At 31.0% G+C, this 16,138-nt stretch overlaps 2 protein-coding genes across 2 annotated transcripts; one reads left to right on the top strand and one right to left on the bottom strand.

The window, feature by feature from the left end:
- The first annotated feature begins 11,270 nt into the window (after positions 1–11,270).
- LOC131648243 (protein ALP1-like) lies at positions 11,271–13,470 on the top strand. Its single transcript, XM_058918017.1, has 2 exons — positions 11,271–11,403; positions 12,383–13,470. The coding sequence occupies exons 1-2, from the start codon at positions 11,271–11,273 to the stop codon at positions 13,411–13,413; spliced, it is 1,164 nt and encodes a 387-aa protein (XP_058774000.1). The 3' UTR covers positions 13,414–13,470.
- A 1,408-nt stretch (positions 13,471–14,878) lies between these two features.
- LOC131651328 (uncharacterized) lies at positions 14,879–15,979 on the bottom strand. Its single transcript, XM_058920993.1, has one exon. The coding sequence runs from the start codon at positions 15,977–15,979 to the stop codon at positions 14,879–14,881; it is 1,101 nt and encodes a 366-aa protein (XP_058776976.1).
- Positions 15,980–16,138: the final 159 nt, after the last annotated feature.

The following is a 16,138-nucleotide window of genomic DNA, read 5'->3' on the forward strand; positions in this document are numbered from 1 at the left end:
TTTTGTTTATTCATGGTTTGGTTATCATGAGTAAATTTATATATCCACCTCATTCAATTTAATTAGGTAAAAGAAAGAGAAAAATGTTAGACTGTTTTATATAAGAAAAGTTTTTTTTATTTAAATTTGTTGATTTATAAATTTTAATAAATTGTTTATATTATTATATCTATACAACATATAATCTATGAGAATAATATTCATACAATGTCAGTCAGTGTAAAGTTATTTTACACATTCAACCAATAAAAAATCAAAAAAATACTATGTCATTAAAAGTTTTTTAAAATAAAAATGGGGTGTAATTAGATGTATGGTTGTGATTGGTCGACAGTGTAAAACCATTTTATACTGTCAGTGCATGACTTCTTTTCTCATAATCTATACTATATATACATTTATAAATTTAATAAATTGTTCATATTATTTAATTTCAATTATGTCATTTTTTAGTTTTTGTTTTTAATCTCAACTTTTCTTTTTCTTACAATTATAGATAGCGATTTGCATATTTCTTCCATTCCATTTTTTATTTTTTATAAATAATTAAAATTAAATAAAAAATAAACACACAAATAATACCATTTATATTTTTACCCGCATATCCAATAAAGAAAACGGACAGAAGGAAACACGGGTGCCCATCTGAATGCTAATAAATATAAAATAAATAATTTATTAATTTAAGTAACACATATCACTTGACTTACATCATCCATAATTTTCATACAAGGGAAGTTTGAATTATATTATGCTTTTTATAAAGTTAAATATGTATTAAATTTTAATCATTTTAGCATAAATTAATATTTTTGTAATAAAAATTAATTTTAAGTCACCATTGTAAGAAAAAACTTTAAGCCGAAATCAAATTTTTTATAACCTCAAATATTAATAATGTAATAATAATAATAATAATTAATTTTAAATATTTATGATTAATTTAAGATTTTTTAATATAAAATTAATTTTAATTAGTTTATTTTGAACATGTTTAATCTTATAACCTTTTAGTTTAGAAAATGATATTAATGATATTATGAATAAAAATCTATACTATATATAAAGGCTTCGAAAATGATATTAATGATATTGTGAATAAAAATCTATATTATATATATAGGCAAAACATGAGTTTAAACATTCATTGGTATATTCGGATATGCATACCACCCGAAAATATTGTTGTTGTACCAGCTTGCTCCAAGATCACTCCTACCACTATTTCATTCTCTTCATTTTCCTCAATAATCAAAACCTACCACAAAACCTTAACTACTCTCAATCAACTTTTCATCTCCAAACGAAGTTTCAAGTGTTTTATCATATCAAATAGAGCATAGAAAGCTGCAATTTAAGGTAAACTTTCCTGATTTCATCTCTCATTTTCTTGCATTGATGTTGAGTTTCAGATAAAAAAACAACGTCACTTTGGATATGCATATTCGAAATCCACCTACTATATTTCAGATTTGCATATCTGAAATATGCCCTGTTACAGAAACATAATTTTTTTAAATAGATTTTCTGTTTTGGTCCGTTTTAGATATGGTGCACCCCGACATGTTTTCCAAAGCTGTTGTAAATGTTTCGGACAAGGTGAATGATGATGCTAAGTCGGATGAGGTGAAAATGACGTTAAAACGATTGATATCGAGATAGATGTTCGATAACAATTTATAAATGATTAAGTTTTCAGTGCTCAACAACATATGCTTGAATGAGTCCGAATGGAAACTAGCAAACCCAGGTTTGACGTTGTGATTGGAAGGTTCGACAATGACACTATTAGAAGGCAAACATTTGTAATTATGAGACGCGAGAATATTGCGTGAATATTGTAGGGTGGATGATATCTGGAGGTTTAATGTCATTTCTGGTATACATAATCATGCGTTAAACACCAAGCTACAAGGTCATCCAATTGTATGTCGGCTTAAGCCGGAGGAGAAAGAAATTATTTCAGAAATATCGATAATTAAATTTGTACCGAGAAACATACTTGCCGATTTGAAACGGAAAAGACCACAAAGTATTTCAAATATCATGCAGATATACAATGAACATTATCAACGGAACATGGCGAATAAAAGTCTGAGATCTAAAATGCAACAACTTTTGAAATTTTTGGACGATAACCATTATGTTTTAAGAAAGTGTGTGAGGATAAAGTCAGTGTCCATGACATTTTTTGGACTCATTCAGAAAGTATCAAGTTGTTCAATACATTTCCATCCGTCCATATAATTGATTCAACATACAAGACCAATAAGTATAGGCTTCCGCTTCTAGAAGTTATTGGTGTCACTTCTATGCAGAATGCATTTTCGGTTGGATTTTCTTTTTTGGAATCTGAGAAAGAAAATAAAGTTACATGGGCATTGGATATCTAGGAGCTTGTGTGTCAAATATCCATATTTGCATTTATGCATTTTTGGTACATTTCAGGAGCTAATGTGTCAAATATCCATATTTTCTAAAATACGTTGAATCTACTATTCTTGATCAGGTGAAAAAGAAAGTTGTGTGTGAATGGACAGAGTTAGACATTTGGGAAACATAACAGCTAACAGAGTCGACTTTGCACATTTGGCGTTGAAGAAATGGTTGGGTGATAGCAAGGGAGATCTTTGTAGAGAATGGTACACGGTGAACCAAATGCTCCAAAACCAACATAATGAAATTCAAACAACTTTTGGTCAGAGCATAACTGTGGTAGAACACCGACTCAAAGACAACACTCTCTACTCGCAGTTGGTTCTCAACATATCCCGGACTGGAATGAATTTTATTTTTCATGAAGCGAAGTGAGTAGAAACGACGAGGCCAGATAGTTTGAAGTGTGGATGTACAATTAAGAAAGCTTACGAGCTTCCATGTGCTTGTCTCATTTCTAAAATGATGGATCTAACTTCCCTCATACGTATGAAAGAGGTCTACACTCATTAGAAAAGAACATGATTTGATGACTACGGTACATCGAAGGCTATTTGGGGAAGAATTTAGACTTCTGCTCTTTTTCTATGTTTTAATTTAGCTCTATCCTTTTTTACTTCTTGAGGTTTGTTATATTTGTTGTTTCTAGATGATGTAAACATGTTATTACTACACCTACCATATTTGCTTTCCTTCCATGGTTCAGTTGAAGTTTTACGCAGTGGAGATGCATGTATCCATACACCATACGACTAAAAACTTTCCCCTTAATTGTCTCCTATTTCGTCATAGTCTCGTATTTGGTGTTCAATTGTTTCATCAGGCCCGACCATGTGCCTGTGGAAACAGTGCCACAACACAGGACCTCAAACACTTATGGACCTCAATTTTTTTAATATAAAATAAACGATATGTTTCTATATGTTATTTTAGTTCCAAATAATGATAACTTTCCATTTGTATTTAGCGCAGTGGTGGAGTAGTAGTTTTGTGAAAAAGGTTCGTGGATTCTATCCCTTAAATAAGCTTATTTTGTTATTTTATTTAATTTACAAAGTTGAAAACAATTGATATTTATATGTTATGTAATGAAAACAGTTTTTCATATCACATACTATATATATTTTCTTTCAATAAACTTGATTGATTCAATTTCTCTTATAATTATGAGAAGAAATGTTTGGCTATCCACCATCCTACATCTTTGAGAGTTGTTTTTTCTGTTTTTTTTTTTTAAATTGTAAATAATACTTTTTGAATTATCTTTTAATATTTAAAGATCTATCTTAAAATTAACTCATTTATTATATTTTTATATAAAAATATGTATTATCTTTCTAAAAATGTATTATTGTTTTTTTAAATAATAATATGTTTAGAAAGTTAAGAAATATTATTATTTTTAACTAAATCATTATAATTAAATTATTCAATTTCAATGAGTTTTTGACAACCTAATTTAATCTCGTCTATATATAATACTACAAATTATTTGTAAAGTTTTATAACATTTTTCACTAACTTATCTTTCTTTCATATTATCATATTAACTATTAATGAAATTTAGAAGTATTTTCTAATGAGAAATACTAATAATAAAAATATATATTAGTAGGAGTGGTTATTAATGTCAGTATATACATGTTAAATCAAATTTTAACATAGTGTTTTAAAATTTTGAAGGTCTCATAATTGTAAATCTATTTTTAAAATGTAAAATTGTAAATATAAGTATTTATCTATTAGTGTGAGTTGATACACATTACAGTAATTTGGGGCAAAAACTTTATAAATAAGTCAAATACAATAAAAATAAATAAATACAACAATATTATTTATACATGTTAAAGTGCAATTGAAATAGTTATTAATATTTTTTTAATTTTTTTAATATTTTTTTAATCCTTTTAAGATTTGAATAGGGCCTCTCAATTGTTTGGGTCGGCCCTGTCTTTCACAAACATAGCAGAAATTGAGGAGCCTTTCAAAATTGAAGAAAAGTTTAAATGCCCTATTTTTGAATCGAACCAAAGTATCTCTCCTGTTATTTCCTCAAATCAATTGAAAATTAGATTCTTATAAACTTTCCCATTTCGCACCCATCCCTCTAATTCCATTTCTTCAATCACCCCCATAAAGTTACCTAGCTTTTTTACCATTTCTCCAGTCCTCATTTTGAATGGAAGTTCATAAATTTGGGCTCTGAATCAACCATGATCCATGTCTAGTTTTGCCAGTTTCTCTTCACTAGAAACACGTTTAAGGATGAGGAAGTTTTGCTCGAAACTCCGATGGACGTTTTTAAGGGAACATTTAGTATCACGAGTTGAAGGAAACCTGGAAAGGAAGATGTTCTTTTAAGGTTTTGGACATCCACATAATTTTTTAGCCACCACACTTGTTTCATTGTGAGCTTGAATGCTCAAATATTGTAAGGATTATTTGTACAGTTGACTAGTGTGCGCTTGAACACTTCGTCACTTCATATATTTTCTTCCTCAGCTGTAATACCTTCTTTGTCTTTCGATAGGTTAATTTATTTCCACCATTTCATGGGTAACAACTACTTAAGAAGAGGTTTAGATAAGTAGAGGTTTCAAGGAGGAAAAGGGTTTTCAATTCGTCAGAAGTTGAAGGATGGGGTTGACAGGGGTATGGTGAAGCCAGAATCGAAGGGCTGAGGTAGAAAGAAATTTTGTTGATTAAGAAAGATATAGGTAAGAATAGGTTAGGGTTAAAAGCACGTTTGGATTTTTTACGGTAGCAACGAGAGCGATTTAGATGAAGACGATGGAGGGATTCATAAGGGGTTGAGGTTAGGGCGGATAGAGTAGGGTCCAGGAAGGTTAGATGAATTTGAGGAATAACAAAGCATAAAACCACCACAGTGATAGGGGATACCAAAACTAGATGGGAAAAAATCATCACACAATTGGAGAAAGCAACCCTCACTATCCAGGAAAGGAGATGCCATCACAAACTTGTGTCGAGAGTAGGAAGAAGAGAAAATCTCAAGGTTGTATATGTTGGAAAAGTGATTCCATCCACAGGGGTGAGTTGTGGTATTTAAATTTCGCGATTGAATTTAGGTTTTTGTTACTAAAAATGTGAATTGCGTTAGTATCAAGATCATAATTAAAAAAACAGAAAATAAAGGCGATAAAAATAAATGATTTAAAAGTAAAAGATAAGTGTTAGAGAGATGACATTAGTGATCTATCCAAGTTCGGCCGAACGTTAGTCTATTCCTATCCCCAAGAGATATTTTTGAGATTTGACTATACAATTGAGCTTTTACAGGTTATGCTCATGAACCTTCGATACAAATGAATCACAAGATTTTACAATTGATTATCCCTAACCAAAAGAAAGCTTTTCCACTGGCTGAGCTTGTAACACCCGTATAATTTTAATATTAATTTAATTTGGAATATTGGATTAATAATTAGAATTATTAAGGATTTTGTGAAAATAATGGTTTATGGCATTTGGGCCATGTGAGAAATAGTAAAAGAGGGGGTGTGGTATAGGAAGGCCCTTTACTAATTTTATTATTATTTTCATAAAATAATTTGAATTGGGAAGGAAAGAATAGAACGTGAAAAGAGAGAAGTTGGAACACGAAGAACGTGAAAGAGGAACAAAGAGGAAGAGACCAAAGATCAAGAATTTGGCTAAGGTAAGGGGGGACTCTTCCGATTATCATCTCTTATTGTGATTATAGATGAATAGTGTATGAATAGTTGTGTTGTTGAGTCAATTCGGTTTGAATGTCAGAGTTAGGTTTTGGTTCCTAAGAATTGGTTTAGATTTTTGGGATTTTAACGTGTGGATTGATATGTGATGATAGATTAATCTGTATGAACGAATCCTATGAATGAAAATGTGTAAATGGACTGTTTTAGACTCAAAATCATGAACTGGTATGAGTAGAAACGAGTGAGAATTGGACTGTTACAAAACTGCTGAATTCTGGGCATTTTCTGGTTTTTCGCGTATGGAACAGTGTCATACGCGTATGAGGGACATTCCCCAAGGGCTATACGCGTATGATACGCTGCTGCCCTGTCCCAAAATACACTGTACTGGCTATTTGCGTATGAGGAGCGTATGAGGATGCTCATACGCGTAAGGAAATTTTAAAAGAGGAAAATGATTCTGGTGATAGCGTATGGCAAGGCTGATACGCGTATGAGGTTGCTTCTAGGAAAAATCTGGTCCTGGTGATACGCGTATGGTACGCGTATGGGCAAAGGGTGATACGCGTATGGGCTTGGTGATACGCGTATGGCTTATGTATGTGAAATTTCTGTTTTGTGATTTTTCTGGAAAGTTCTATGATGCGTAACTTTCGATCTGTAGGCCTGTTTTGTGTGCTGTTTGAGAATGAGTAAACCTTGTGATGTGATTTTGTGGTTTACTGATAATTGATTGTATTGAATGATGTTAATGTATATATGAACATGCTTAATAACGATGATGATGATGATGAAATGAGTATATATGATGCTACTCATAGAATGGAGATGATGAAAGTATGTTATATATATGTTTGCATGCATTCATAAATATTGATGAGGGCTGAATCCTAGATGATGAGAGGGTTCAGTGAATGGCAGAATTCCCATTGTGTGGAATTTGTGCTGGCAGGGCCGTATCTGGATGATGATAGATTGGTCGGTGGGTGATTCCCATTGATGATGTTGGTACCACATGCATAGAGTCAGTTGCATTCATTTGCATGGATTTTATAACATGACTATATGTATGCTATTGTATTGTTTTGGTGGTATGTGTTTGTATGTTGATGGATGATCTGGATATAGATGAGTCGGGTGAATAATATAACTGTTGATGTACTGTTATTTATAATGCAATAATATTTGTTAATTGCGAATGAGACTCACCCTTACACTATATTTTTCAGATTGAGGATAGCGGCTTCGACTCGGTGAGGATTAGCTCATGAGTCAATGTGTCAGTTAGCGTCAGGTCATGCTCTGATAGATGTAACACTGGGGAACGTTGTTTTAAATTATGACATTAACTCTGTTTTGTTTATTTTATTTGAGGACTAAAGCATTGATGATGTAATGCTAGTTTGACGACTTATTCCGCTGTGTAAACATGAGATAGTCTGTTTATGAGTTATGTTAAGATGTTTCTTCGGTGAATGCATGACATACGACTGATGTTGTTTTATTTTTATATTGAATTGTGACGCCCTTGTGCATGTTACTCTGATTTAATTTGACTAATTACCGCGGGGTTAGAAGGGTGTTACAGAGCTAGCAAATTGATTAGAGATTTAACCGGCTGATCTCAATAACAAAATAAAACTTTTCTAGACTAAGTTCTAGAACCAAACTGAAATTTTAAGTCTGGTTAATCTCAAGAACCAAAACAATTTCCCAAGAATATCACATTCTTGAGAGTAACAACATGGCACGATACTAATAGAACTTCTTCCTCACAACCAATTTTCACTTGCAAGGCATTAATGCAACATTGGTGAAAAAAAATATTTAGAGAGAAATAAGATAGATAAAATGATAAGAATTAGAGAAAATGTGAAATCTTGTGTGTAGTGAAGGGGAGATGCACCTCCTTTATATAGGAGGGGAATTGGCTCAAAAAGGAAATGGCTTGTGAGGTAATTAACTCACCTAATCGATCAGGTCATAAGTCTAATAAATTAGGTACCACAAATAATTGATTATTTGTGTCCAAAAAGGAAGGTTTTGATAGAGAGCCATTACTAATGTTTAAGACATTGTCATAATCGATTATACAATTGATTTTGCTTCATCTAATCGATTAGGCTTAGGATCTAATCGATTAAGTAGTTTAAAATTTTCTTCTAAAGAAGCTGACAGTCTTCTGATAAATTGGTTAGGCACTGAAAACATTTTTAGGTGTTTTGTTGGGTAAAAAGAGGTTTCAAAAATCTTTTATGTGTGTGTGAGTTGCCTTAATATCATAGGAGTTACTCTCCTACTTTCGCAAAACTCTGGTCATTCTGACAGACACAACTAGACGAGCTTTCACATTTCCTATCTTTCACCACTACGAGACTCTTAAGTTCCTTTGCTAGATGCACCAATCAAATAAGCAGTTCAATGGAACTTTGAGTCTCCTTACTTGATGCGGCTTGAGATGTCTTCAAGTTAATCACCATCATCAAAGAGCTGGAAAGTTATTACCACCGACTTCAACAATCATTGGTGTCGTCATCACCAAAACACTTAGGAGAATTGTCAGTAGGATTATCAGCTTCATGTCTGCAAGCACATAGGTCCATAACATTGTTTTATATTTTCAATATTGTGTTCTTACAAACGTGTGATCTTTATAATTTGATCTAGAATACCAAAATTTCAAATATGAGTTGAGATGTTTGTTCTAATGGATAAAAGTCAAGTTTTTGTTATGCTATTCTAGCTTGGCTCTCTCGCTCCTCCACCTCTTCTATGTCTATAAGGAGTTAAGATCCTCTTCATTTTTCCCTCTTTCCATTTTCTTCATTATTATAATTTTATGTGTAAATACACATATCTAAAATCTAAAATATCTGATATATATTTAATAATTATTTAATTTTATAAAAAAAACTATAATAATGAAATTTTCTATTTCTTTAAAAAAAATAGAGAGAATTCATACACGACTATAAGTCATACTCAATATTTATAGCCATCACAAAATAATTAATGTCCACTAGATTTATGTGCACCAACTAGAAATTTGTTGCAATTAAAAATTGTGTACCTATTGCAACCTACAATGCTGAATGATCTTACTGTTTGTTTGATATTTGTCAATAAGGAATTATATTGAAATGTGTTAGTGATTTTTTTTAATAAGTGTGATTTAATATGTTCATCGTAGATTCATATTACCTTCTTTTGTTTTAATATAATTTTACTTGTTTCTCTTTTCATAAAAAAATCGCTCTTTTTTATATTAATGAAAAAGAGAATAACATATAATTTAGTATTTATCTTCTTCTTTATTTATTTTATCTTTTTTCCAAAAACTTGATGTTTACCTAATCAATTATATAATGATTTAATTGTAAAAAAAATATAATGATTTAAATTCATGTTATTCTAATTATAAAAAATATTTTTATAATGGTTTTTTTTATTGACATGATGGTTTTTTATTTAAACAGATAACTAAAATATTTGCCACATATTAATAAATTCTATGCGCAGATTTAAGTATGCTTGGCACTACTAATCAAAAGGTAAACAAACTGACCAGTTCGTCTTAACAAAATAAGTAATTATTTTATAATTAAAAAAAGTTAAAATATAATTCAAAATTTACTTTTAATTACAAAACAACTCTAAATGACTATATATATATATATATATATATATATATATTTTGTCTTTTTCCACTTTCTTACTGATAAGCATTTTCATATATATATATATATATATATATATATATATATATATATATATATATATATATATATATATATATATATATATATATATATATATATATATATATATATATATTAAACCAACTTAAATATCATTGTATTTTTGAACTCGATAAATACACTTTTGTATCAAAAATTTTATCTTTGACAAAATTATAACAGACAAAAATATAATTTATTTAATAATATTTTAAACTAATCACAAACAAACCTAACTCAGAAAAAAATAAATATAAAAATGAGGACTATTTTTTTTTTAGCTGAATGAGGACCTAATAATTATAGCGAAAAATACTTGCATGAAAATACATCTAAATTATTATTTTTAGAAATAACCAATAAAAAAAATATATTTTAAATTTAATTTTTATTTTAATTGGAATTATGGGGTGATTGTAATTACGAAAGAGAGAGAAAATTTTAATTTTTTAATTAATAAAGAAATTTATGATTGATTATTTGTAAAATCATGTACATGTTGTTGTCTAGGTAAGTATTTTCCCCTTATAGGTATATCTCTAATTATATACTCGTTCATTCCACAACAGGTGATTCATTTGAAATAAAATTGTGTTTTAAATTGAATGATTCATTTTAATTTTTCAATTTTTAATATATTTTTTTTAATTATACTATCTAATTAATAAAATTTTCACTATTTTAAATTGATGATAAAAATACTATAATAAAAATAAAAATTTAATGGGAATACACTGATGCTATAAAGTAGTTTTACACCGTCAGTGAATTATGACCGTCAGATTTTAAATTAAGTTTGATTTTTATTTTCATTATATATAAAAGAATAATTATGAATGGTTAGGATGAGCTGACAGTGTAAAACTTTTTATACTGACAGTGCATAACTATTAATCCCTAAAAATAATATATATTTTTTATTTTTATATATTTTTAATCCGTGTAAAATGGTGTGCAGAGATAAATATATAATATATAAATTAAATTGAATGAGGTCTATATATATAAATTTATGATAACATGAATAAATAAAATGATGTGAGAAAGTTGGAAGTGAATGAAGCAGAAGAGAAATTTTTAAGGTACGAATCTGTCTCTTTCTATTGACATGGTTTTGATGAAACTCTTTCTCTTTTCTTCTTCACAAAGCACACACACACACCCAAATATTATCTACGTCCCTCCCTCACTATTTCACATTGTCTTTAACCAACCCAACACATCTTAAACGTTCTTGCTTCTGTTTTTCACTAAACTTGTCTCTCTTCTTGCATGTTTCAAACATACATGTAAGTGTTGTGTTATTTATTTATTACTCTCTATATATACATATTATCTTTGACCCTTTGAATTCTTTCTTGTAGACTTTGTTTCCCCTTTGAATTAACTTGTTGTTGTGATGGGTCCTGTGAGAGGAAACAAAAAGAGAAGAAAGACAGAAAATAACAATAATGTTTCTGGTTCTGCTGATTCATCTGACAAAGAGGTTATTGTTGTAGATTGGTGGGATGATTTGTCAATCAAGATCAATGGTATATTTTCATCTCTCATATTTGATTTTTCTATCATGAAGAATGTGTTGGTTGCTTTTCAATTTTTCATCTCTAATTTCAAACTGTGTTTTTGTTCCTTTTGTCATTGGAATTCTATATACAAATGTATTTTGATATATAAGATAAAGATCCCTAATTTGAATTTCTGAGTTGATTGTTCTTCTGATCGTGTTACAGTACATTATTTTTTCATAGGCAAATGTTAGTAGCCAGAATTTGAACCCTAAACTTCATTCTGAAACTCCTTTCGGTATCTTGAATTAACCACTTGTATTATGATTCGTGGACCATATAGTACATTTTTGATGGTGTGCCCTAAATTTTAATGAAGATTGATGCTTTGTTCTTGATTGTGATCTGTTTGTGCTTACTGCTATTTTTTTTTTTTTTTGAGCGCATTTTTCTTTTAAAGATGAGAATCTGAAATAATTGAATTGATAGTTTACTTCAACATTTTCTGCTCAAAGCATTTTATCCTACAAATTATGTTGTTCTGCTCAAGTATAACAGATGGTTGAAATTAGCATGCATATAGCAGGAACCATAACAGAACAGATTTTAGTGTCATTCTTAGCAGTTGCTTCATCTTTGGCATGTTCCAAAATAGCATCAGCCTCTATACATTATAGAAAACAAATTGTACTCTTGTATAGGTTATCGAAAAGCCAATACCATTTTATGCAGGTTCATCATATTATGCTATTCTTCAACTCAAACTTATGTATCTCGTAAACTTCAGTGTTTTTTTCCGCTTGTGTGATCAATTCTGATGTCAGTTTGGTACATTGTTCTAGGATCATGTGATATCTAGGAACATTCTCTAATCTTATAGTATAAATGATTACAACATCATTTTCGTATGTTTCTGCAACTCGAGCATGTTACTGTCTTAAACTACGCTAATAATTCAGTTCTTTAGTTTGTATTATTAGCATTAAGAACTTGTGTTGATTTGCAGGTCATCGGAAGTCACCACCAAAGATCTCCAAAAAGACGTTTGAGTACATATGTTCACTTGTTAAGGATGATATATCGACAAAATCCGCGCATTTCACGTTTACGAACGGAAAGCCAATGTCTTTGTCTGATCAAGTGGCTGTGTCATTAAGAAGATTAGGAACTGGTGACTCGCTAGTCACAATTGGCGATTCATTTGGGCTAAGCCATTCAACTGTTTCGCAAGTCACATGGCGATTTGTGGTTTCCATGGAAGAAAGAGCCCTTCATCATCTACAATGGCCTTCAACACAAGAAGAGATGAATACAATCAAGTCAAAATTTGAGAAAATACAAGGCTTCCCGAATTGCTGCGGCGCCGTTGATGTTACTCACATCACATTGTGTTTACCTGCATCCGAACATTCGAGTAATGTATGGCTGGATCATAAGAAAAATCACAGCATGGTTTTGCAAGCAATAGTTGATCCTGACATGAAATTCCGCGATATAGTCACCGGTTGGCCTGGTAAAATGAAGGACTGGTCGATATTCGAGAGCTCAAATTTCAACAAACTTTGCAACAAAGGAGAAAGACTCAATGGAAAGAAATTAAAAATTTCTGAAGTAACAGAAATAAGGGAATATATTATAGGCGATTCAGGTTATCCACTACTACCTTACCTGATTGTTCCTTATGAAGAAAAAGAACTCTTGGAATCAGAACAGAAAGCAAAGTTTAATAAGCTGCATTTGGAGACAAGAATGGTGGCACAGAGAGCATTGGCAAGGCTGAAGGAAATGTGGAGAATCATTCATGGAAATATGTGGCGGCCGGACAAGCATCGGTTGCCGAGGATCATTCTGGTCTGTTGCTTACTTCACAACATTGTTATTGACATGCAAGATGAAGTGAAAGATGAATTGCTATGTTTGTATCGTCATAATCACGACTCAGGGTATAGTCAACTTGTTTGTGAAGGTGTGGATGAGAAGGGTGTGGCAATGAGGGAAAGTTTGTCTCATTACTTGAATGGAAGGTTGCATCCATGATTTTTTTTGTTGTTCGTACATTGTTACTTAGCATTTGGTATAGCTCAAAATATTATAAACATAGCACATTACATGATGTAGAGCCTCTTTGATTTTCCCCAAATTATAGTGATCATTAATATCCAATTCATATTCTGTAATATAGGGTGAGTGTGAAAATAACCCTTTTTAAAATATATTTTGACATGAGTGGCACATTGAATATTTTTATTTTTATCATTTTTATTTTTCTCAAGTCAAACTAGCATCCATGTGTTTTTGGGTTGTGAAGTTTGTTTAATTTGAAAAATAAAATGAAAAAATTTAATGTGTTATTGCCACATCATTAAAGTAGTTGAATAGTTTTGATGAATGGACAAAATTATAGAATCTTCGCATTACAAATGTATGTTTATGATTACGGTCTTTGAGAAAAAGATGAATAGTAAACTCACGTTAACATGGAATAAAAGAGGATATATTTTTAGCATAAAAAGTGATATTTGTTTATTGAAAAATTGGTAAGACCCTCTGAGTCATTCTAGGACATAGATCTATTTGGTAGGTTTTCTAACGCACATAGTAATGTGATGGAGCAGAATAAATTGGGCCTTCGCCCAGATTGGATAAGGTTGTTTCAACGGAACCGCCGGTCTTTTTTGGCTTAATCTAATCGACGAGGTTGATGTTTTAATTAATTAGAAATCTATCAAATTTCTGGATTGTTCTTTTTCTTAGTCATATTTTTCTTATATATAGGAATATTTTTCTCACTTATAAATATACCAATTTTTGAATTATCAACCCTTTTATCTCACTTATTTTATTTATTTTTAAGTTTTGTTCACTCCTTAGAGCATTTTCAATGGTGCAACCCCTTTTTGGATTTTTTGTGGGATCTATTAAGCCACATCATCTTAAAACAACTCGCTTAATTTTTACTCCAATGGTGCAATTCTAAAGAACCCATATTGGGTCCCACAATTTTATTATTATATTAATATTTTATTCATATTAAATTTTATTTAATTTAAAATAATAATTTAAATTATTTAAATTTAAATTAATGTAAAATAAATAAATGACATATAATTAAAATGATAATTAAAATTAATCTCAAATAAATGATAATGAAATTAATATAAAATAAATTAACAACATATAATTAAAATAATAATTAAACATAAAATTTAAAATGATAATTAAAGTTAATCTCAAATACATGACATATAATTAAAAACAATAAAAATAAATAACATAATAAAATTACTCAAATTTAATTTACATCATCCTCATGTCCAAAACTTTCCCAAATATGCTCGATTAGATCTCCTTGAAGTTTGCGATGAACTTGTTTTTCACGAAGAGTTGCTCTTCTTTGTAGTTTTGTTGTAAGATTCGGATGAGGACCGTTAAATGTTTCCGTTGTAGAGTAGGTGTCATCTACATTATCATAAGAGTAATCAAAATCACCTCCATATGTGTGTCATTCGTCTTCAACAATCATATTGTGCAATATGATGCAAGCATATATTGTAGGCTTGAGGGTTTCCATATGCCATGCACGCGCTGGGCCACATATAATTACAAATCGAGATTGGAGCACTCCAAATGCCCGCTCCACATCCTTTCTAGCTGATTCTTGATGTTGGGCAAATAGTTTTCTCTTTTCTCCCTGCGGCATTGAAATGGTCTTGACAAATGTAGCCCACTCAGGATATATACCATCTGCTAAATAATACCCCATGTTATATGGAGTCCCATTGATTGTATATTGCACAGTAACAGCACGTCCTTCAAAAATATCGTTAAACACATTGGATTGGTTTAGCACATTAATGTCATTATTTGAACCTGCAATACCAAAAAATGCATGCCAAATCCATAAGTCTTGTGATGCCACTGCTTCAAGCATGATCGTAGGTTTACCATGATCACCTCGGCAAAATTGTCCTTTCCATGCAACAGGACAATTCTTCCATTCCCAATGCATACAATCAATGGAACCTAGCATGCCTGGAAATCCACGTGACTCCCCCATTTGTAAAAGATGTTCAACATCATTGTTATTAGGCCTTCTTAAATACTCGGCCCCAAATACCTCATTCACGTCCCTTACAAATCTCTCTAAGCACTCAACTGCAGTGCTTTCACCAATTCGAACATATTCGTCTACAATGTCAGCGGAAGATCCATATGCCAACATACGAATAGCAGAAGTGCACTTTTGCAATGGTGAAAAACCCATTTTACCAGTTGCGTCGACCCTCATTTGAAAATATTCATCATGATTTCCAAGGGCTTCTACAATTCGAAGAAATAAATGCCTATGCATTTTGAACCTTCTACGGAATTGGTCATCCGTGTATACTGGATTTTCTGAGAAGTAGTCGATGAATAATCGTATATGCCCTTCTTCACGATTCCGATCTATCACTGACATTCTTTTTCGCCTTGATGAACTTCTAGATTGACGTTCCTTCTCAAGCATTGACAACAATAGTTCTTCATCTGTGTTGTCCATAAGTTCTTCTTCAATCACCTCCCAAAAAAGTTTGTTGAGGTTGTTTGAATTGTTTGAATCCATTGAAGTGAGAGAAGGGTGATAGAAAAATGATAGAAGAGTGAGAGAATGATGATAGAAGTGTGATAGAAAAATGATAGAAGAGTGAGAAAATAATGAAAGTATATATAAGGCTAGTTTGAATAACGGCTAGTTTGAATAACGGCTAATTTGAATAACAGC

This window comes from Vicia villosa, linkage group LG2, assembly GCF_029867415.1.
Source record: "Vicia villosa cultivar HV-30 ecotype Madison, WI linkage group LG2, Vvil1.0, whole genome shotgun sequence".
Lineage (NCBI taxonomy): Eukaryota > Viridiplantae > Streptophyta > Magnoliopsida > Fabales > Fabaceae > Vicia > Vicia villosa.